This window comes from Sebastes fasciatus, chromosome 11 (genome assembly GCF_043250625.1).
Source record: "Sebastes fasciatus isolate fSebFas1 chromosome 11, fSebFas1.pri, whole genome shotgun sequence".
Lineage (NCBI taxonomy): Eukaryota > Metazoa > Chordata > Actinopteri > Perciformes > Sebastidae > Sebastes > Sebastes fasciatus.
The window spans coordinates 1,730,695-1,756,439 of record NC_133805.1 but is presented as its reverse complement, the minus strand read 5'-3'; the positions used below and the strand labels follow the sequence as shown (position 1 = coordinate 1,756,439).

General features: G+C 40.1%; 1 protein-coding gene across 2 annotated transcripts in view; it reads right to left on the bottom strand.

The window, feature by feature from the left end:
• Nucleotides 1-491: 491 nt before the first annotated feature.
• rasal2 (RAS protein activator like 2) overlaps nucleotides 492-25,745 on the bottom strand; it is a 74,226-nt gene continuing 48,972 nt past the window's right edge. For both annotated transcript variants that reach the window (XM_074649885.1, XM_074649884.1), the window contains exons 4-6: nucleotides 15,178-15,284; nucleotides 8,848-8,960; nucleotides 492-690 (exon numbers count right to left, since the gene is read on the bottom strand). In XM_074649885.1, the coding sequence (XP_074505986.1) occupies nucleotides 507-690; nucleotides 8,848-8,960; nucleotides 15,178-15,284 (404 nt within the window). In that variant the 3' untranslated portion in view covers nucleotides 492-506. The remainder of the gene's footprint in view (nucleotides 691-8,847; nucleotides 8,961-15,177; nucleotides 15,285-25,745) is intronic.

Sequence of the window (25,745 nt, the reverse complement as noted above, 5' to 3'; positions counted from 1 at the left end):
CACCATGACATCATTCATCATGTATATAGTATACATGATCAATACATGTGTTTGTTTCACAGCATGTCTTCTTCTCTGGTGTTCCTCAAGGTCTTGGTGTCTTAATGTGGTATTTTGGAGGGATTATTGATTTGATCATTTCTTGTATTAGGTCGGCCCCCTGCTGGCGACGCCGCGCCTCCATCACCTGAATTTCCCCTCTAGGGATCAATAAATGTTCATCTCGTCTCAACAAGTAGTGGCCGTATGTAGCGTGAATCCCTGTTTCTGATTGGCTGAGCATACATGGAATTAATCATGTGATCAATCCCTCCAACACTTATTAATAATAATAATAACAATAATAATAACAATAATGATTATAATAACAACAACAATATAATAATACCATATAATAATAATAAAAATAACAACAACAATAATAATAACAATAATAATAATAATAATAATAATAATAACGATAACAATCCTAATAATAGTAATATATATAAATAGAGTCCCTGTGATTATACAGATTGTGTTTGCGTGCTGCTCACCTCGAAGCAGAACTCCTGTCCCAGGATGCTGCTGTGCAGCGGTTTGATGAACACGTCCTCCTCCATGCTGAGGTCCAGAGCCTCCACGGCGCTGCCCGGGCTCAGCAGAGACTCATGGGAGGTGGACTCCTTCAGCTTGGGGAGCCCGCGGGATCTGGAAGACAGGAGGAAAATGTAAACAGGTTTACTGACACCGCGGCGTGTTTGAGCTCGCCACCACAGCCGCCTGCTGCCGACAGCGAAGACGGAGAGCAGTAATACCTACGAAAAACAACCACAGAGCCAGGTGAGGGGAGTTCCCCAAAGCATCCCTCTTCCTCCTCCTCCCCTCTTCCTCCTCCTCCTCCTCCTCCTCGACTCCCACCGTCCTCCCACCTCGACCCTCCACGCCGACAGCAGCAGCTCCGTTCGCCGCCAACGCCTCCGAGCCTTTACCAGGCTTCCCTGCAGGTCCAGCAGGCGGTAAACAACGAGGTCCTGGGACGGGACTAATCGCACCGGGCCCTCTGGGAACGTTTCTATGGCAACAGCCTCTCCCGGAGAGAGCGGGCGCTAGGCAGCAGAGCGTGACGCAGCGAGAGGCAAGGCAGGTGTTTAACTACAGACTCAGTCTCAGGGGGGGAGGGGTTAATGAGAGGAGGTCAACGGATCAACTGCAGCTTTATCAGCAGCAGAAGAAGAAGAAACCTTTCAAAATAAAGTAGGAATCAGCTGACATTGATATTCCTCTTTCACACACAGCTCTGGTAAATTACTGGGACGACCCTATGGGCCCGATGGGTGAGGAAGATCGCCGGATGATCTGGGCTCTTTATCTCTCGGAGGTCGAGTCACTTAGTCTTCATGCTCCACTGAGCCGCTCTGAGAGGACTGACCGGGGCCCCGCCTCCAACGCTGTGTCCTGTTCTCTCTATACATCCATGGACCTTTCAGATAGTTCCTAGATAGTGATGTTAGAACGGCAGAGGGCAATAGCTCGTCAAGCTGCGTCAGGACATCAACCACCAAAGATCACGAATACAACCTGAACAAACTGACTTTCCAGATCCGAGTGTTGCTACTGACTAGTGACGCACCGATACCACTTTGTTTCAGACCGAGTACAAGTACTTCCATTTGGGTACTCTCCGATACCGAGTACCGATACGAGTACTTCTCTGTGCCTAAAGACCCTCGTTAACAGCCAGCTGGAGGGTGTGAGCGACACACGGCAGGCTGGGGAGTCACGCATACGAGGCGGTGCGCCGCCACCGGCTCTAGGTCGGTTTGGAAAGGCTCGGGGTGAAGGTGGCTCGCGGTCGCAGCTTTGCAGCGCTCCCCGCCCGGACCTCACCGCACCGTGACAGGGCTCCCTGCTCCCGGTGCGACTGTCGACCGGGGCGGACTGTCCCACGTAAAAGGCGTCAGGGATCAGCGGCGATGTCGGCAACCCACCTGACCCGTCTTGAAACACGGACCAAGGAGTTTAACGCGCGCGAGTCAGAGGGTGCAAGCAAAACCTTGTGGCGCAATGAAAGTGAGGGCCGGCGTACGCCGAGTACGAGTACATGAGCACAGTATCGGACCCGATACCGGTACATCCCTACTAGTGACAGAGTAGAAGCAGGGTTGGAAATTAGCACCCGCCAAATGTGGGTAAATTGTTGGTGGTGGCGGGTGAAATCGTCACGCCATCCGCCACTTTGGCAGGCGGGGAGAACACACTAGTGATGGAACAGAGAACCGGTTCCTGGTTGTCATCTCAGGTCTCCTGGTCCGCAGGGAATATTTAGTTGTTCGAGTCTGATTGTTAGAAACACTGCTTTATTTTGTTCAGGAGATCACTCTTTAATTCACTCTGTGTGTGTGTGTGTGTGTGTGTGTGTGTGTGTGTGTGTGTGTGTGTGTGCGTGTGCGTGTGCGTGTGTGTAATCCTCCTGCTGTGTCAGATGAGTTATGTAAACCTGGATTAGAGGGTTGAGATCAACACTGATGCTCTGACAGCATCAGACTTCACTGACATCAACCAATCACATCCAGGGGTGGAAAAGTACATTTACTTGAGTAAATGTACTTGAGGTACTTGTACTTTACTTGAGTATTTCTATTTTCTGCTACTTTATCAACCGATCATATGTTTTGTTCACTACGTCAACGAGCGTTTGAGCAACACGTCAACGGCGACGATGTAGCTGGAGACGCTCGTAGGGAAGCTCAGTTTCAGGTTCTCTTTCTAACCGATAACCGACCTTCGTTAAAGGGACCGTCTGTAACGTCTTAAACGTATAACTCATTGCTGGTCGGTGTCTCATGGTCTCTCGTGTGTCTCATGGTCTCTCGTGTGTCTCATGGTCTCTCGTGTGTCTCATGGTCTCTCGTGTGTCTCATGGTCTCTCGTGTGTCTCATGGTCTCTCGTGTGTCTCATGGTCTCTCGTGTGTCTCGTGGTCTCTCGTGTGTCTCATGGTCTCTCGTGTGTCTCCGCTGTTCAGACTCAGACTCCAACACAAACTCCAGTGAAGCACCAAAACCTCTTGGTTGTATCTAGTGAAGCTGTTAAACAGTGTTGGCCGCGGTCGGAGGACGCGGAGGAGACCGTAGCTTTGGTCTCCAGGACCGGAGTCTCTGCTCCTCTGCTCCTCTGCCTGCCTTCACTCACACACCACGCTCCTTCTCTCTCTCTCTCTCCACCTCTCTCGTGCATGCTGCTCACTCCACACTGCAGAAGAGTTAGTTTAGCTCTGAGAATATCTAGTGAATGTTCAGTGGACGTTTGTGCAGAAATAACTGCTGCAGCTCCTCCAGACCAACAGAGGTTTCCCGTGTCTTGTGAGGCAGGAAAAGCCAACACTAGGATCAGCATTGATTCATGGAGAGACCTTCGTCTGGTCAGCTAACATTACTGCCAAGCAGCAACAGGACGCTGACTTTAGTTGACTTAACGGCCACAGGTGTCGCTGTTAACAAGACATTTCTGATTCTAACAAACCCTTTAACCGAATATTAACCGACAACATTAGTGCGTTACATTTCCACAGCATCAAGAAAACGCTTAGTTGTCGGCTAGGGATGCTCATTTCAAAAAATGTTCTTAACCGATAAGCGACCCTCGTTAACCGATTATTAACCGTTAACCGACAAGATTAGTGCCTCTCATGCAGCGGTGTACCGGCTGCAGGAGCACAACAGATATTGGTTGACGGGAGTCTCCAGTTCACCGTCCGGGAGCGTTAACTTAGCAGCTACGATGCTGCGTGTAGTGTCGCGGACATGCAGACACTTTCCCGCCGCTGCACACATGTAGTCTGTGTAACTTCAGTGAGTTTCCAACAGACCGTGTGTGTGTGTGTGTGTGTGTGTGTTGGTGGTGAGTGTGAGGTTGTTGGTGGTGTTCTAGCTGTGATCGTAGGTGTAGCAGTGTGTGGACAGTTTATTTGTCGGTGAATAAATGCTATGAAACTACAACTCCTCCGCTCCGCTACAGCGAGCCAGAGACCCGAGCCGACTTCCTGTATCCTACAACTCCGGCTCCGCCTCTTAAGGTGGACCAGCTTTTCTCCTTAAAGAGCTGAGCTGCTCAGCTCTTTAACTAATTATTAACATTCATTTTAACCGTTTTAACCGATGGCGTTAATCAGTTAAAATGCTTAATGTCGGTTAAACGGTTAATTACACACACACACACACACACACACACACACACACACAGTGTTTCAGGAAGGGCTTGTCTCCTGCATTATGATGGAAACATGATCCTCTGCTGGAGGAGGAGGAGGAGGAGGAGGAGGAGGAAGCACTTACTGACCACACACTCTCTGCATCTTTATATTTTTCCTTACATACTTTGATCCCTAAGAAACTCCCTCTAATGTTATTATTGGATGTAACAACATTGGTGTAAAATAACGACAAGAAATACATCATTAACATCATCTGCTGACAGGTTAATATTAATATTCACCTATTAAAGGTCCGGTGTGGAGGATTAGTGACATCTAGTGGAAACCTCCCTCCGCTCACTCCTCAAACTCCTTAATCGTGATTAATCACAAATTAATGTTTTATGTTGTATCTGTTCTAAATGAACCTTAAAGGGAGATTAGTCAAGTATTTAATCCTCTTATCAACATGGGAGAGGACAAATATGCTGCTTTATGCAAATATATGTTTATATTTATATTATTTATCGCTCCCTGTTGGAGCTACTTTTAGCCTGGAATTCTGTCTTTAACAGACAGTTCACCACTTCCTGTTCACTATTTATGTAATTTACATAAACAGACGATGTTCTTTTCTTTTTTGTAATCTTCAACTTATTCGTCACAGAACAAACTGAACAAGTAACCCCACACCATGGTAAAAATACAAAATAAATAGATTAATTAATTAATTGAAGGAAAATGGGGAAAAAAATATTGAATAAATAAATATAAAAAAATACATAAATATAAAAAATGAAAATTGAAAAAAATGAAATAGATAAATAAATAGATAAATAAATAAATATAAAAAAGAAAAATTAAAAAGAAAAATAAATAAATAAAATAAATAGATAAATATGAAAAATATGAAAATGAAAAGAAGAAATATAGATATAAAATAGATAAATAAATAAATAAATATAAAAAAAATTGGAAATCAATTAACAACACAGAACAATGACAGATATCGTCCAGAAACCCTCACAGGTACTGCATTTAGCATAAAACAATATGCTCAGACTGCATGTGATTATCATAAAGTGGGCATGTCTGTAAAGGGGAGACTCGTGGGTACCCATAGAACCCATTTACATTCACTGATCTGGAGGTCAGAGGTCAAGGGACCCCTTTGAAAATGGACATGAGTTTTTTCTCGTCAACATTTAGTGTAAGTTTGCAGCGTTATTTAACCTCCTTCATCTCGTGCAACAAATACCAGCTGGGCTCATCAGAGGGCAACACTGTTCATTAGATATAGATATAACATCCATATCAGTGCTACAATTAGGGCTGCAACTCATTATGTTCATTAATCTGACGATCATTTCTTTGGTTAATCAATTAATCCTTTGGGTTATAAAATGTCCCGGGACAATTTCCTGAAGCCCGAGATAAATATATATTCTTCCTCTCCGTTGGTTGGTCTAGAAATTAATATTACTTTACAGTCAACTCCTGGAAGTGACTATCGTCTCTGACACTATCATGAGATGAGCTGATGCTGTAAAGGCCACATCGTAGGTTCAATCACATTTAAAACATTATATTTATAATAATTAGGGTTGGCAACGCGATAATAACGCAAATTCGTTTTAACGCCATTAATTTCTTTAACGCAACTTGTGATTTTTAGGTTGTAGTGGCTCAGTTTTAAAGAGTGAAGATACTGTTATCATATGAAACTAGTAAACCTATTATTACTAATATTTGTCAGTGTTTTGTGTTGTTAATTGATTTCCATTTTTTTTATATTTATTTTTTTATTTATTTTTTATCTATTCTATTTTTTCTTTTCCATTTTTATATTTATTTATTCATCTATATATTTTTCTATTCAATTTTTTTTATATATATTTATTTATCTATTTCATTTTTTCTTTTCAATTTTTTTTACATTTATTTATGTTTATTATTTTTTACATTTATTTATTCAATTATTTCCATTTTCACTTTTTGTCTTTATTAATTCATCTTTTTATTTTCAATTTTTTATATTTATTTATCTATTTTATATTTATTTATTTATTTTTATATCTATTTATTTATTTATTCCATTTTTTCTTTTTCATTTTGTTCTATTTATTTATGTATTTATTTTATATTATTTATCTATTTCATTTTTTTCTATTCAATTTTTATTTTTTCTATTTATTTATCTATTTATTTTTCTATTTATTTATTTATTTTTCTATTCATTTATTTATCTATTCATTTATTTATTTTTCTATATCTATTTATTTATTTATTCAGTTTTTTCTTTTCCATTTTCATTTTTTTCTATTTATTTATTTTGTATTTTTTCCATTGTGTGGGGTCACTTGTTCAGTTTGTTCTGTGAAGAAGAACTTTTTAAGATTTAATAAAAGAAAAGAACGCCGGCTGCTAAGCTAGGCTGTGCATGCGAGGCTTTTCAGACACGACTGCAACAAATACTGATAAACACAAATAAATGAAGAAGTTAAATAATGAATTCATTTTTACTATCAACAGCATCTCAAACACACACACACACACTCGTCCTACCTGAACCTCAGAGTTTTGGAGATTTGAGCTTTTCGAGCTCTCCGGAGGAGAGAAGACGAACCGTCCATCAGGAGTTAGAGCTCAGAGCTGACTGACGAGAGGCTGAGTGTGTGTGTGTGTGTGTGTGTGTGTGTGTGTGTGTGTATAAAGCATTATCCTCCTGTCCAGCTGGCTGACATTCTGTCGACCATAAAGCTGCACACACACACACACACACACACACACACACACACACACACACACACACACACACACACACACACACACACACACACACACACACACACACACACACACACACACACACACACACACACACAGCACCTATAAACTCCACAGATGTACTCAGATGCAGCGGTTCATCATTCATGATGATACTGCTATTATTTTTAACGGTAATGTTATCATATGATAATAATAATAATAATAACGATATTGTGACATGTTATTATTTATTTATTTTTCTTTTGAATTATAATTTTTTTATATATTTATCTATTTATTTATCTATTTTGTATTTTTACCATAGTGTGGGGTTACTTGTTCAGTTTGTTCTGAAAATAAGTTGAAGAATTTAAAAAAGAAAAGAAAAAGTTATGTAATAATGTCATGTATTAATTTATTATTTTCTTTGTTATTTTTTCTATTTATTTATTTACCTATTATTTTTTTATTTTCACTTTAAATCTTTTCTATTAATTTATCTGCTTATTTTTTATTTTCCATTTTCATTTTTCTATTTATTGATTTATGTATAATCTATTTTTGATTTTCCATTTTTATATATTTATATATACATCTTTTTTCCATTTTTCTTATTTTATATTTATTCATATATATCTTTATTTTGATTTTACTTTTTGATATTTTTTTATTTATATATTTATTTGTCTTTTCCATTTTTTTTATTTATTTATCTATTTATTTAGTGTTTTTACCATTGTGTTGGGTTACTTGTTCAGTTGTTCTGTGATGAATAAGGGTTAGGGTTAAAAAAAGTCATGTAATAATGCAGGTGTTGCATTGAGGCTCCTGTCATTACAGTTCATATTGTGCTTTAGTGGTAAATACAGTAATAACAGACACAGGTACAGTTAATCAAATTAATCTGGGGCCTGAGGGCCCCCTTAAAGGCCGTGGGGCCGTGGGGAAGCTGTCAGACTCCACAATTCATTTCATTCATTCATTCATTCATTCTCATTGTGCAATATCATTTTCCATTTCTGCAAATTTCCCCACTGCGGGACTAATAAAAGAATATCTTATCTTATCTTAATCCAACCAGGAACATACACGCAGTCATCTAATTAAATCAATTAAACTGATCAGAAGACACATCAGGATCCGATCAGCTCAACAACGATGGATCATCAGGTTGGGCGTTTGCTTTGTGATGCAGAACTTGTTCTGGGACTCACTGTTTTCCAGCACGTTTACTTTTCTAAACGTCCTCATGAACAGAAATATTGTGTTTTAGGAATTTTCAGGTTTTCCAGGTTGTGTGAATCAAAGTGAACAAACGAGCTGCTGGGACATTTTCTATTTTACAAACCCAGAAAAGTGAGAAGTGAGCGACAGCAGAGTGTACTGCAGGGAGAGGGGAGAGCCGGCCTTCCAGTAAAACCACCTCCAGTCAGTGCTGGGAAGGCTGGGCGGGTTAATGGAGGGAGGAAGAGGAGGAGGAGGAGGAGGAGGAGAGAAAAAACCCAACCTCCTAGAAACAGCAGAGAAATAATAAAATCTGTCCGGAGTCGCAAAAACATGTGATCATTGTGATGAAGGTAACTCAGTTTATAGTCTCAGTGTATAGTATATCAGTCTAATGCAGTGAGGGCCAAAGAGACAATGTACTACGGAGTATTAGGGCCACATTGAGGGAAACAACATCTGAGATTTACACAATAAAGTCAGAACTTGATGAGATCTTTTCCTCAATGTGTTCCTAATACTCCGTCGTACCGTCGTACCGTTGTACTGTCGTACCGTCGTACCGTCGTACCATAGACCTACAACAATGGTAAATAAAAATGAAAATGTAAACAAAGAACAGTTATTCATTTCCATTTCCAGCGGTCTGCCCGGTATCTAAGGAAGGGTAAGAGACGGTACCTGTCGGCGTCAGCGGGCCGGAGCGAGGGCAGTCTGAAGCTGGTGTTTCTGTCCAGTTTGGTCTGACTCTTCGTCCTCTTGATGGAGCCTTTGAGACGTTTACTGAAGAAACCCTGAAAAGACAGAAAGATCAGAATCAACGGCGTGGACGCGTGACAGAGGTCACTCTCAACGGTTGGTTGATAAAAAGGGGGACTGTGGTGTTCCTGGTTGACCTCGCTGTGGAAGGAAGGGAGGTGATGAAGAGGAGGCGCCATCAGACAGCTGAACATCTTCAATAACGACAGGCTGATTGGGGACATTTTGTCCTGATGGTGTCAGTAGATTAAAGGTCAGGAGGTCACTAACATCATTAGGATTCATCTGGGGACGAACGAATATCCAGTAAAACTCATCCAAAGTGGTGAACCGTCTGATGAATCCATCGGTACCAACCAGGTCAGACTAGCTGGTCGTGAAGGAGGTTAAATAACGCTACAAACTCCAAAAAACTGTCATGGCCATTTTCAAAGGGGTCCCTTGACCTCTGACCTCCAGATCAGTGAATGTAAATGGGTTCTATGGGTACCCACGAGTCTCCCCTTTACAGACATGCCCACTTTATGATAATCACATGCAGTTTGAGCATATTGTTTTATGCTAAATGCAGTACCTGTGAGGGTTTCTGGACAATATCTGTCATTGTTAATTGATTTCCATTTTTTAAATATTGATTTATTGATTTATCTATTTTATATCTATATTTTTCTTTTTTTTTAACATTTTCTTTTTTTATATATTTATATATCCATCTATTTATTTTATTTTTTTATATTTATGTATTTATTTATTTTTCAAATGTTATGTTTTATATTTAGCCAGGGCTCTGCGGCGATGTCGGCAACCCACCCGACCCGTCTTGAAATCACAGACCAAGGAGTCAGAGGATGCAAGCAAAATCCCGTGGAGCAATTAAAGTGAGGGCCGGCGCGCCCCGGCTGAGGTGGGATCCTGGCATCGCGGAGTCGGGCGCACCACCGGCCCGTCTCGCCCGCACCGTTGAGGAGGTGGAACGTTAGGACCCGAAAGACGTTGACGAGAAGTTAACGTCACGCTGCCGTAAAGTGTTATCGGTGCCGTTGTATCGGAGCCGTTTTGCGAGTACGAGTATATGAGCACAGTATTGGACCCGATACCCGGTACTGGTATCGGTATCGGACCCGATACCCGGTACTGGTATCAGTGCATCCCTAAACACGACCAAACACACCCGAGTTCACCGGAGTTCACCAGCAGCCGGTCACGTGACTCAGCTGATCAAACCCTTCAGCTGCTCTCCACCTATCAGATCCTCGGTGACGATAAAAGCCCCGCGCAGAGCAGAGGAAGTGAGCGGCCTCATTTCCTGAGATATTAATATCCTCAAACACATCTCCTGTCCTCCCTTCAGGCTCTCTGGCTCCCATAATGCATCAGGATACAGATCCATGTCACGCTGCAGAGAGGGAGTAACACTTCAAAACACCAGCACGTCTCCAAACTAAAGACAAGACAAGGTGATCACTGCCGGTGATGTGTTGATGATCCCGTCATTACTTTATCTCCCAGCATGCTCTCTGCCTGCTTTCACTCATCTCTGAAGTGTAAAAATACTCCGAGAGCCGACTGTGAAGCTTCGACACGAACTCTGCAAGAAGTTACGCTTCTGATTCACGACGCGAGACGCTCAAGTTAACGACACCGATGATGATTCTTCCTGCAGCTGTCAACACGTTAAAGAGACGGAAATACAGGAAACAGCATCACTCATCTACAGAGCTGGATGATCCGCCTCTCTCCTGATTCAACACTATCAACACACCTACCTGGTGCTGAGATTCAATATCTATTGAGATCTTTAAGTATTGTAATTCGATATTCAGATTTATTGTGATTGTTAACTTCTTTACCTCTAGACCATGAAGGGAACCAGATGAATCATCCACTTCTAGAGACTTTTACTTTGTAAAATCTCTAAAATAATCCAGTCTGAATGTTTGATTTTCAGCATGTCTGTAGTCAGAGACGTCCTGAAGTCAAATATATCAGGATCATTATCAGACATTATTTATGATAAATATTATATAGTTCCCCTCACAGATTAGTGTTATTTGTTTTTTAATTTATAATGTTTTATACTTCTGGTGAATATAATCCATCAATCTTATTTCCATAGATGTATTTAGTATATACAGTTCCCTTTGTTAACACCTTATTTTGAAAAGCAGACGTAGTCCCACGTGTCTACTTCCTGTAACTTCTCCAAGGTGGTCTCTAGCTCTCCTGTCAGCTCCGTTCTCTTTATCCATCCATGGTCAGCTCCATCGGGGCCGTTTCAATGCAGAGAACACAAATGTCAGTATCTGGGTGCTCTACAGTTGTAGCGTCGGCCCATTTGACCATGGAGACGAGAGCGACGGCTGGCGGCTCGACCGCAACGGCTGGCGGCTCGACCGCAACGTTACCGCCATACCATAACGTTACCACCATACCATAACGTTACCTCCATACCATAACGTTACCGCCATACCATAACGTTACCACCATACCATAACGTTACCTCCATACCATAACGTTACCTCCATACCATAACGTTACCTCCATACCATAACGTTACCTCCATACCATAACGTTACCACCATACCATAACGTTACCTCCATACCATAACGTTACCGCCATACCATAACGTTACCGCCATACCATAACGTTACCGCCATACCATAACGTTACCTCCATACCATAACGTTACCTCCATACCATAACGTTACCTCCATACCATAACGTTACCTCCATACCATAACGTTACCACCATACCATAACGTTACCTCCATACCATAACGTTACCTCCATACCATAACGTTACCTCCATACCATAACGTTACCTCCATACCATAACGTTACCGCCATACCATAACGTTACCACCATACCATAACGTTACCTCCATACCATAACGTTACCTCCATACCATAACGTTACCTCCATACCATAACGTTACCACCATACCATAACGTTACCTCCATACCATAACGTTACCGCCATACCATAACGTTACCGCCATACCATAACGTTACCGCCATACCATAACGTTACCTCCATACCATAACGTTACCTCCATACCATAACGTTACCTCCATACCATAACGTTACCTCCATACCATAACGTTACCACCATACCATAACGTTACCTCCATACCATAACGTTACCTCCATACCATAACGTTACCACCATACCATAACGTTACCTCCATACCATAACGTTACCTCCATACCATAACGTTACCTCCATACCATAACGTTACCTCCATACCATAACGTTACCGCCATACCATAACGTTACCTCCATACCATAACGTTACCACCATACCATAACGTTACCACCATACCATAACGTTACCTCCATACCATAACGTTACCTCCATACCATAACGTTACCTCCATACCATAACGTTACCTCCATACCATAACGTTACCACCATACCATAACGTTACCTCCATACCATAACGTTACCTCCATACCATAACGTTACCTCCATACCATAACGTTACCTCCATACCATAACGTTACCGCCATACCATAACGTTACCACCATACCATAACGTTACCTCCATACCATAACGTTACCTCCATACCATAACGTTACCTCCATACCATAACGTTACCTCCATACCATAACGTTACCACCATACCATAACGTTACCTCCATACCATAACGTTACCGCCATACCATAACGTTACCGCCATACCATAACGTTACCGCCATACCATAACGTTACCTCCATACCATAACGTTACCTCCATACCATAACGTTACCTCCATACCATAACGTTACCTCCATACCATAACGTTACCACCATACCATAACGTTACCTCCATACCATAACGTTACCTCCATACCATAACGTTACCACCATACCATAACGTTACCTCCATACCATAACGTTACCTCCATACCATAACGTTACCTCCATACCATAACGTTACCTCCATACCATAACGTTACCGCCATACCATAACGTTACCTCCATACCATAACGTTACCTCCATACCATAACGTTACCACCATACCATAACGTTACCTCCATACCATAACGTTACCACCATACCATAACGTTTTCTGCTAACTTTTTTTGGGGGTTTTTTCGAACATATTTCAGACATATTATTGACATATTTTGGCCTTTCTTAAGATTTGTTTTCTGGACATATTTTGGCTCTTTTTTTAGAAGTTAGCATGCAGCTTTAGCTTTGCTCTGTCTAGTGTTTCCATCCTTTACTGGATGTGTAGTGTTTACCACGCTGGAGTTAACATGGGAGGGTGCAGGTTGTATCCACGACGACCCTCCAACGTTTTACACAGGTTTGTTTTGGTTGACGGATACGGAACGGATATGACGTCATGTTACTCAGACTACCACAATAAAAGCGGTGACTTCCTTCTACCTCCACATAGACTCAGATGAAGCAGATAGATCCATTCTGGTGTTAAAACATCTGTTTTTCAGAATCGTAAAAAAAAAAGAGTTATCACCCAAAACAGGATGTGAATACTTTCTACTGTTTCTCCTCATATCTTCTATCACAGCATCCCAGTCCGACACGTGAATGCAGTCGTAGCAGATGGTTAGCATGTTGGTGTTAGCATGTGGAAGCTGTGAAATATCCATATCCAACATGTACAAAGCAGCAGCAGTGGTTATTTCTTCCATGGTTGATGGAGGAAATGTTGTTGGTATCCATGGAGACGAGCTCCTCCTCCTCTCCGGAGCGCCGACAACACAAATGATGCCGGCGGTCCGACTCGTGCCACTGGAGAGGAGCTGAAGAGACGCTGGTTGCTGACTCCTGGTTTAGGGCTTCCGTAGCTTCGTCTGTCTGTCTTCTAAATATAGTTCAGACTTATCGATGTTTCACTGAAACATGCAGCGGTACTCTGATTACTGCAGCGGTACTCTGATTACTGCGGCGGTACTCTGATTACTGCGGCGGTACTCTGATTACTGCGGCGGTACTCTGATTACTGCAGCGGTACTCTGATTACTGCAGCGGTACTCTGATTACTGCGGCGGTACTCTGATTACTGCAGCGATACTCTGATTACTGCGGCGGTACTCTGATTACTGCGGCGATACTCTGATTACTGCAGCGGTACTCTGATTACTGCAGCGGTACTCTGATTACTGCAGCGGTACTCTGATTACTGCAGCGGTATTCTGATTACTGCAGCAGTACTCTGATTACTGCAGCGGTATTCTGATTACTGCAGCGGTACTCTGATTACTGCAGCGGTACTCTGATTACTGCAGCGGTACTCTGATTACTGCAGCGGTACTCTGATTACTGCGGCGGTACTCTGATTACTGCAGCGGTACTCTGATTACTGCGGCGATATTCTGATTACTGCGGCGGTACTCTGATTACTGCGGCGGTACTCTGATTACTGCGGCGGTACTCTGATTACTGCGGCGGTACTCTGATTACTGCGGCGGTACTCTGATTACTGCAGCGGTACTCTGATTACTGCGGCGGTACTCTGATTACTGCGGCGGTACTCTGATTACTGCAGCGGTACTCTGATTACTGCATCCGATGATCCAATCACGTGTTAATCAGGTTACGAGTCTGCTGCTCGAGACGTTTACATTCATACAGATGGAGTGTTGCTTTGATCGGGTTTAAATGTAATTCAGTGTTTGTGTCTGTAACATGAACTACAGCATCATTACTAACAGGAGGAGGTTATAAACCTGCTTCTGTCATCTACTGAAACAAACATCCACCGTCTTATTGTGAAACGTGTCCAAGGCAGGTGGCTTTATTGTGAAATTTAAACGTGTATATGAGCCATCTGTTGTTGGAAGGACGGACTGTTTATCTGCATAATTAACTGAAAGGAATAGACAGGAAGTGGACGTTGAGTTGAGGTTATTACGTTGAACTTGTGTTCAACAGGAACACTGTTCAGTTAAAGTAGGAAGTAGGTTAGACTTTGGTACTTTAACGAAGCACTTCCTGTTCTGTCGCCGTATTTGAGGATGGTATTATTTCTACTATAATACCTGAATGTGAGAGACGCTGTAGTACGACTGCTGAAGGAACCTCAGAAACTGTTTCTACTATAATACCTGAATGTGAGACACGCTGTAGTACGACTGGTGAAGGAACCTCAGAAACTGTTTCTACTGTAATACCTGAATGTGAGACACGCTGTAGTACGACTGCTGAAGGAACCTGCAGAAACTGTTTCTACTGTAATACCTGAATGTGAGACACGCTGTAGTACGACTGCTGAAGGAACCTCAGAAACTCACCGGCACTTTGAAAGGAGACGAGTTTGGATTGTCGACAGCGACGCTCTTCTCTGAACTCCCCAGACCGGAGATACTCCTCCTCCTCGGAGAGCGCTCCGAAGACACTTCTGCAGAGACAAAGAGACACGGAGTTAGATCAACCTCAGCAAAGCCTCTTCCTCCTCTTCATCATCATCATCATTATCATCATTAGCAGCAGCCTCTGAGCTTTCAGACTGAAGCAGGCGGATGGTATGGAGGACAGAACCTGCCGTAATCAAGATTAAATCATGAATAGATAAATAAATAAATAAATAAACGTCATTAAATGCAACAAAAATAATATTACAAATAAATGTAGCCATTAATTAATTGATAAATTGATATTTCTGTTTTAATTTACTACTTTATTTATTTATATTTGTATGAATTCCCTTATTTATTTACTAATTTTCCATTTTATTATTTATGTATTTATTTTTATTACATTAAGAGAAATAAATAAGTTTTGGGAAAATAAATAAGGGGTGAAACACAATGCAAAGGGAAAATGATGCAGAAATAAATTATAAATAAATGCACATATTTAAAAATAAATATAAAATAAATAAAAAATAAATGCAAAAATAAATAAATGGATAAAATATAAATGCAAAAATAAATAAATAATAAATGCAAAATATATATAGATAAATTAAAAAATTAATGAAAATAAATACATTAATAAATAAAATGGAAAATTAAACAGAAGAGTAAATAAATAAGTGAATTAATAAAAAAAATAAATAAAGAAGCAAATTAAAACAGAAATATGAATTTATGTCACATTTTATCAATTAATTAATGGCTACATTTATTTTAAATATTATTTTTTTTAAATGTTATTCATTGATTTATTTTTTTATTTTGGCAGGTTCCGTCCTCTATAGGATGGAGGCCGAGGTGATGACATTCAGACATGGTGGAGGAGGTGGAGGAGGAGACGACAGGTTAACAGGTGTGGTTCCTGCATCTTCAGCAGGTGGAGTCGAGAACTTTTAAGATTTCCTAATTTTTAACACTCACATGATTTTGTTGATTAATCGATTTAATCGACAGATCTGAAAAACTGAGTTTCTCCACAAAGAATCACTCAGAAGCACTTTAAACCTGCTGTGAACCGCAGATGAGCTCACAAGTTTCTAACGGGGTGTTCACAACAAGAGTGATTACACACAAAGTCAACGCAAAGAGGCAAACAGACGTGAATTTGCACCGTTTGACGCCGGGAGTTGAAATATTTCAACCTCCAGCGAGAAATCCAGCGTGACGCCGTGTGGAGAAAGCCTCTCAGCGTTGAGGTTCTCCCGCTGTCATCACAGAAACGCTGGAAATTAAACAAAAAGTGCGATATGGCAGTCTTTGTATGTGTTTATCTCATATGTTGACATTGTGATGACGATAAAAATATGATGTATTGTGCAGCCCAAAGTGCAATATTGTGGTTTTTGCAAAAATGATGAATATTGGAACTTTATGAATGAATCTGTGAACCCACAGACTCATAGAGCTTTAACAAAAGACATTTCAAAATACATGCAAGAGTCTGTCTGTCTGTCTGTCTGGGAGGTCACAGAGAAGTGTGTCAAGGACAGTAGGACACATCAACTACACTGACTAAAATACTGCCTTCTGCAGAGCCAGTGACACACTAACGTCTCCATGTGTTAACGGGGACTCGTCCTGGTTCCAGATCAGCCCCAGTAAAAAAAAAGAAAGGCCACGTCCTCAGAGCTGGCTCACATCCAGCTCATTGATTTTTTTTTTTTTAAAGCTAAATTTAGACCCTCTTACTTCCTCTCCAGCTCACTCAACAGCCATCTTGTCTGAGGTTGTCTGTCTCTGGAGGCCTGAGTCCGGCTCTTGAACCAGCTCTTGAACCACCTACGAGTCCGTTAACAACATGCTGCAGGGACGTTCCCGACGGCGCCGCAGCACACGGACAGGAAGCTCAAAAATAACTCCTCATCTACGACAGCAGTCCTGCACCTGACGACGGGAGGATCTCCTTTCTCAGGATTTAAATCTAACGCCACTGCAGAGGATCGGGACTGATGACAATACGGAGAATCCCCGATAACACAGAGCTACTGATAATTCTCTTTGTGAAACCTGACATGTTATCAGATTATAAAGTAGTTGTTACTAACATGTGAGCAACCAGCTGCCTACTTCCTCTTCCTTCAGAGCAGCACAATCTTCATACTGGAGAGCTGTTTGTCCAATAGTCACTCTGGTTTTGGTCTCCACCACCAAATATTTTAGTCAAATTTCCAGAAAAAGATGAACTAAAACATGAATGTTTGTTTGTTTCCATCCAGACCTGCTGTGTTCATATCATAGACTGTATAAAACATGGACGTAGTCTCTGTGTTCTAAAAGTAGTAAAATGAACTAACAGCTGAATCCAGAGTGATTTTCCTCGCCATAATGAACGGTTATCAGACCCACGAAAAATTGATTCACTGATGTATGACAATTTTTCTTTAATGATTTTTTTAACGGATGTTTTAATTCCAGAATTGATATATTTGCTTCATCTGAGTCTATGTGGAGGTAGAGCAGAGCTAAAGCTGCATGCTAACTTCCAAAAAAGGCCAAAATGTGTCTGAAAATTAGTCAGAACATAGGCTGAAAAAAGTTTAAAAAAAAAAAAAGTCAGAAAAAAGACGAAATATGTCAATAAAATGTCTGAAATATGTCCAGAAAAAGGCCGAAAAATTGCCAAAGTATGTCCGAAATATGGCCCAAAAAAAGGCCGAAATATGTTCGAAAAAAGGCTGATAAATGTCTGAATAAAAGTCTGAAAAATGTCTGAAATATTTCCGACAAAAAAGTCAGAAAAATATCCAAAAAAAGTCAGAAAAAGTGATCAGCAAACGTTATGGTATGGCGGTAACATGGCAGTGGAGCCGGCCATAAATTAATAAATTTAATTAATAAATTAAAGTAAAATAAATTAAAAAGAAAATACCACTAATCTGTGAGGGGAATTTGAAAATTAATTCCTGACCATGATCCTGATATATTTGACTTCAGGACATCTTTGTCTACAAACATGCTGAAAACAACATTTTGACTTAATTCATTTAAATATTTTCCAAAATAAAAGTCTTTAGAAGTGTCTGATTCAACTGGTTCCCTTGGTCTACGGTTAAAGAAGTTAATAAACATTGCAATAAATGTCAATGTCGAATACCAATACATATTGAATCGGGAGATAGATGGACCGTCCCAGCTCTACTGCACATTAATAAACACTTAAAGATGTAAACATCAGCTTATAACAACATTCATAAACCAGATATTAAATGTTAAACCAGTTAAAGTAGCAGCAGGCCTGCTGATCAGTGGCGTTCACACTGAAGTTTATCAGCCGGTACATCCCTCACAGCGGTCCGTTAACATCCACCGGCCAACAGCCAACACACACACAGTCAACAGTCTAAACCAACACGTCCGTAGACATGACAGCAGCTCCGTGTGGCGTTCACGTGATGCTTTAAATGGTATGAAGACACACACAGAGAGAAACACAAAGCTCACTTTAACGGAGCCACAGTGAACGCAGCATGCAGCAGCAGTCAGCGTTTATCAGCTTTTTTGCAAAGTGCTGGATCAAGTTCCAGCTGCAGGGTGATGCACGCCGTGGTGCACGCCGTGGTGCACGCCGTGATGCACGATGCATGCAGCGCTGCAGGGAAGCCGGGGACAAACTTTCATGCATGTCGTCCCCCCCCCTCCATCCTCCTCCCTCCTCTTCCTCCCCACCCCCTCAATATAAACGGCGAAGAGGAGCGATGATGGTCCCAAAACGAGGCGGACATAATCATCGCTTTTCTCCAAAGTTGAGGCAACATGCCGCAGGAAGCCGGTTCGGTCACATGACATGGGACACACAGAGAGAGGGAGAGAGAGAGAAAGAGAGAAAGAGAGAGAGAGAGAGAAAGAGAGAGAGAGAGAGGAAGAGAGAGAGAGAGAGAGAGAGAGGAAGAGAGAGAGAGAGAGAGAGGAAGAGACGGTACCTCGATCACAGCTGTTCCCCATCATCTGAGGAGAGGACACACACACAGTCAGACGGGATTGGCCGAAGCAGCCGCCACCTGTCAGCCAATGAGGTTAAGCTGCAAACGTCCGTCTTCGTCCCATGAACATCCTCGACTTGGCGTCCCCCCCCCCAACCCCTCTCTCTCTCTCTCTCTCTCTCTCGGCCTGCCTCTTCCTCCTCAGCACCGCATCCTCCTCTTCCTCACGGTCCCTCCTCTCCCATAGCTCTCTCTCTCTCTCTCTCTCTCTCTCTCTCTCTCTCCACTCAGCAGTAATTCTACCCCTCTCTCTCTCTTCCTCTCTCTCTCTCTCTGAGCGCCGACGTTTTACCGCATCTATTCAATCAATCCCTCCAACTGCACTGTTCTGCTTTCTCTCCTTTCCTCACGTCTTCTTTTCTTTCCTCTCTCTCTCTCTCTGCAGACGTTCCTCTCTCTCTCTCTCTCTCTCCCTCTCTCTCTCTCTCTCTGCAGCAGCCTCGCTCTCTTCTTCTTCTCTTCCTCTCTGCGCTCGGAGGATAATTACTAAATAAGTTTCCTCTCAGCCGACTGATGTGGGACGCAACTCTGGGGGCTTCGGCTATTAACTGTCTGTCTGTGTGTGTGTGTGTGTGTGTGTGTGTGTGTGTGTGTGTGTGTGTGTGTGCGCGCAACTAAAAATTCATCATCATTGTATTTTCATTAATAATATCATAAATAATCATAAATCTTAAATAGTAGAGCTGTCAAAGTTAAAGCAATAATAACGCTTTAACACAAATTTGTTTTAACGCCACTCATTTCTTTAACGCAACTTGTGATTTTTAGGTTGTAGCTGCTCAGTTTTAAAGCCAGAGTGAAGATACTGTTATCATATGAAACTATAAAATCTATTAATACTAATATTTGTCATTGTTTTGTGTTGTTAATTAATTTTCATTTATTTTATATTTATTTATTCATCTATTTATTCTTCTTTTCAATTTATTTTTTTTATATTTGTTTATTTATCCATTTCATTTTTTCTCTTCAATTTTTATTATTTATATTTATTTATTTTTTATATGTATTTATTCAATTTTTCCATTTCCATTTTTTATATTTATTTATTCATCTATTTATTTTTATTTTCAATTTTTCTTTTTTATATTTATTTATTTATATATGTATTTATCTTATATCTATTTATTTATCTATTTAAATTTTTTCTGTTCCATTTTTATTTTTCACATTTATTGATCTCTTTATTTATTTTAATTTTAATTTATTCTATTATTTATTTATTCATTGGTACCAACCATGTCATACTAGCTTGTAGTGAAGGAGGTTAAATAATTAAAATATATTTATATATAATATTACATCATATTTTTTATGCTAAATGTCATGTCAATGTCACAATATCTGTCATTGTTTTGTGTTGTTAATTGATTTCCAATTATAAATATATACATCCATTTGCATAAAGCAGAATATTTGTCCACTCCCATGTTGATAAGAGTATTAAATACGTGACTAATCTCCCTTTAAGGTTCATTTAGAACAGATAAAAAATGTGTGATTAACCCTATAATATCAACATGTGTTTTTATATTGGCCTTTTTTATAAATTTTTATTTTCATTTATGTATATATATTTTGTGTTTTTCCTAATAATAATAATTTAATTTCACAGTTTCACAGTTCAAAATCTACTGTTTCCACATCTAGAGTCTATGAGGTCAGCCATAACACAAACAGGTTTCTGTATACGTTGGTGTCCAGATGGAAGTACACTTTAAAGTGCAGACTAACTGAAGAATGGTGCGTTTATGTGCAGTGTTTCATGTATTTGAAGTTTGTTTTTGGGCCTGTGATGCGTTGCAGGCTGCTCTGAAGGGTTGGATTTCTGAGGTTCGAATATCACAAATAAATTCAGTGGGAAATATTAAGAAGATTAATAAAGTCATCCATCCATCCATCATGGTGTTTAACCCCTACAGCCCTACTGGAAGGTGTGCTTCTTCTAGACGGACGTACCCTAAATAAATCAAGATTAGCTCCACAACTAGCAGGTCTATCTGCGTGATCTTGGTTTCTATGGATAGGTAAGACGTCAGAGAATTCATCCACATCGTCAGTAACATTGTGACTGTTACTATGCCTGGGTAAACTGTAATGAACCAAAGGATAACACCGTTATAACAATGAATTCATTCAGCAGCTTTACCCTGTGCATCATCACATTCTACCATTGTGCACAGTATGAAGTCAATAAAGATGTCATCATTTTGACTCCAAATGGAGTAGTTCTATTATAATAATGAAATATGATCAAGTAGATAATAACACATAAGATCAATAACAATGTAAATAAGATACAAAATACAATCCAAAGTCAAGTATGTACATTCAATATAAAATATTATAAAGTCAAAATGCGTTGATTTTATAACTAACATTGTTCAGATCACATCCACTCTGGGTCTTGTTTAGTCGCGTTAAGGCCTCGACTAAAGGCAGTGTTTCAACACACAGCTCAGACGGACCCGGTACCGGTACCGGTTCGTCGGGTAGAAGAGGTTAAGCCGTGAGGGAATCAAACGGACGTCCGTCTGCTCAGTGAGTGATCTTCATCCTCCTGCTGCTGCTAACGAGGTATTGATCAGGAGGAGGCTCGATCGATGGTTTGGGTGGATTCACCAGAGTCTCCTCTGACAGAGACACTGTGGTGACCTTCAGTCACACCGAGGACCCGGTGCAGACTGGAGACCAGCCCGGAGCTGAGGTTGTACTACTAGTATAGTATGAGGTTGTACTACTAGTATAGTATGAGGTTGTACTACTAGTATAGTATGAGGTTGTATTACTAGTATAGTATGAGGTTATACTACTAGTATAGTATTAGGTAGTACTACTAGTATATAATGAGGTTGTACTGCTAGTATAGTATGAGGTTGTACTGCTAGTATAGTATGAGGTTGTACTGCTAGTATAGTATGAGGTTGTCTTACTAGTGTAGTATGAGGTTGTACTACTAGTATAGTATGAGGTTGTGCTACTAGTATAGTATGAGGTTGTACCACTAGTATAGTATGAGGTTGTACTACTAGTGTAGTATGAGGTTGTACTACTAGTATAGTATGAGGTTGTACCACTAGTATAGTATGAGGTTGTACTACTAGTATAGTATGAGGTTGTACTGCTAGTATAGTATGAGGTTGTACTACTAGTATAGTATGAGGTTGTACTACTAGTATAGTATGAGGTTGTACCACTAGTATAGTATGAGGTTGTACTACTAGTATAGTATGAGGTTGTACTGCTAGTATAGTATGAGGTTGTACCACTAGTATAGTATGAGGTTGTACTACTAGTGTAGTATGAGGTTGTGCTACTAGTATAGTGTGAGGTTGTACTACTAGTATAGTATGAGGTTGTACTACTAGTATAGTATGAGGTTGTACCACTAGTATAGTATGAGGTTGTACCACTAGTATAGTATGAGGTTGTACTACTAGTATAGTATGAGGTTGTACTACTAGTATAGTATGAGGTTGTACCACTAGTATAGTATGAGGTTGTGCTACTAGTATAGTATGAGGTTGTACCACTAGTATAGTATGAGGTTGTGCTACTACTATAGTATGAGGTTGTACCACTAGTATAGTATGAGGTTGTGCTACTACTATAGTATGAGGTTGTACCACTAGTATAGTATGAGGTTGTGCTACTACTATAGTATGAGGTTGTACCACTAGTATAGTATGAGGTTGTACCACTAGTATAGTATGAGTTTGTACTGCTAGTATAGTATGAGGTTGTACTACTAGTATAGTATGAAGTTGCACTACTAGTATAGTATGAGGTTGTATTACTAGTATAGTATGAGGTTATACTACTAGTATAGTATTAGGTAGTACTACTAGTATATAATGAGGTTGTACTGCTAGTATAGTATGATGTTGTACTGCTAGTATAGTAAGAGGTTGTACTGCTAGTATAGTATGAGGTTGTATTACTAGTATAGTATGAGGTTATACTACTAGTATAGTATTAGGTAGTACTACTAGTATATAATGAGGTTGTACTGCTAGTATAGTATGAGGTTGTACTGCTAGTATAGTATGAGGTTGTACTGCTAGTATAGTATGAGGTTGTACTACTAGTATAGTATGAGGTTGTACCACTAGTATAGTATGAGGTTGTATTACTAGTATAGTATGAGGTTATACTACTAGTATAGTATTAGGTAGTACTACTAGTATATAATGAGGTTGTACTGCTAGTATAGTATTAGGTAGTACTACTAGTATATAATGAGGTTGTACTACTAGTGTAGTATGAGGTTGTACTGCTAGTATAGTATGAGGTTGTACTACTAGTATAGTATGAGGTTGTACTACTAGTATAGTATGAGGTTGTACTACTAGTATAGTATGAGGTTGTACCACTAGTATAGTATGAGGTTGTACTACTAGTATAGTATGAGGTTGTACCACTAGTATAGTATGAGGTTGTACCACTAGTATAGTATGAGTTTGTACTGCTAGTATAGTATGAGGTTGTACTACTAGTATAGTATGAAGTTGCACTACTAGTATAGTATGAGGTTGTATTACTAGTATAGTATGAGGTTATACTACTAGTATAGTATTAGGTAGTACTACTAGTATATAATGAGGTTGTACTGCTAGTATAGTATGATGTTGTACTGCTAGTATAGTATGAGGTTGTACTGCTAGTATAGTATGAGGTTGTACTGCTAGTATAGTATGAGGTTGTACTACTAGTATAGTATGAGGTTGTACCACTAGTATAGTATGAGGTTGTATTACTAGTATAGTATGAGGTTATACTACTAGTATAGTATTAGGTAGTACTACTAGTATATAATGAGGTTGTACTGCTAGTATAGTATTAGGTAGTACTACTAGTATATAATGAGGTTGTACTACTAGTGTAGTATGAGGTTGTACTACTAGTATAGTATGAGGTTGTACTACTAGTATAGTATGAGGTTGTACCACTAGTATAGTATGAGGTTGTACCACTAGTATAGTATGAGGTTGTACCACTAGTATAGTATGAGGTTATACTACTAGTATAGTATTAGGTAGTACTACTAGTATATAATGAGGTTGTACTGCTAGTATAGTATGAGGTTGTACTACTAGTATAGTATGAGGTTGTACTACTAGTATAGTATGAGGTTATACCACTAGTATAGTATGAGGTTGTACCACTAGTATAGTATGAGGTTATACTACTAGTATAGTATGAGGTTGTACTACTAGTATAGTATGAGGTTGTACCACTAGTATAGTATGAGGTTGTACTACTAGTATAGTATGAGGTTGTACCACTAGTATAGTATGAGGTTGTACCACTAGTATAGTATGAGGTTATACTACTAGTATAGTATGAGGTTGTACTACTAGTATAGTATGAGGTTATACTACTAGTATAGTATGAGGTTGTATTACTAGTATAGTATGAGGTTGTACCACTAGTATAGTATGAGGTTGTACCACTAGTATAGTATGAGGTTATACTACTAGTATAGTATGAGGTTGTACTACTAGTATAGTATGAGGTTGTACTACTAGTATAGTATGAGGTTGTACTACTAGTATAGTATGAGGTTGTACTGCTAGTATAGTATGAGGTTGTACTACTAGTATAGTATGAGGTTGTACTACTAGTATAGTATGAGGTTGTACCACTAGTATAGTATGAGGTTGTACCACTAGTATAGTATGAGGTTATACTACTAGTATAGTATTAGGTAGTACTACTAGTATATAATGAGGTTGTACTGCTAGTATAGTATGAGTATTTCTAATCCAGGCGGTGTGAGGCTGTGTGTGATGTCCGCAGACAGCAGCGTGAGGAATGCTGGGAGGTGTCATGCTGTGTCGAGGTGTCATTCATGAGCAGACACACCTGACACACCTGACAACAGGGGAAACAGCGACACAACAGAGATAATCTGCTGCTCAAAGACGTCTTTGTCTCAGAGCGTCTGCCGCTCTGGGTGCAGTTCACGAGAGCCCGAAGGCACCACGCACTGTTTACATCTGTCTGGACTCAACCTCATCTCCTCTGACTATATTCATATATGTTTATATTTCACATTAGAGCTGCAGCGATTAGTTAATATTCTGATTCCAGCTTCACAAATGTGAGAATTCTTTGTCATGTACTGTATGATCATAAACTGAATTATCTTTAGAGTTTTAGACAAAACAAGACATTTAAAAGACGTCACTTTGGGCTTTTTGTTGAACTATTTTTAACAATTAAATAAACTTTTCCGAGAAATTCATGCAACTGACACTGATACACACAAATCAACAAACACACATGGATCTCTTCTTCAAAAACCAAGATGGAGCAGCCGAATGAAAGGCAGAAGGAAAGTCCGATACTGGTATCATATGAAACTAGAAACCTAAGAAGGAATCCATCGGTACCAACCGTGTCAGACTAGCTTGTAGTGAAGGAGGTTAAATATGGGCTGCAGTTTGCCATGTTAGTATGTGA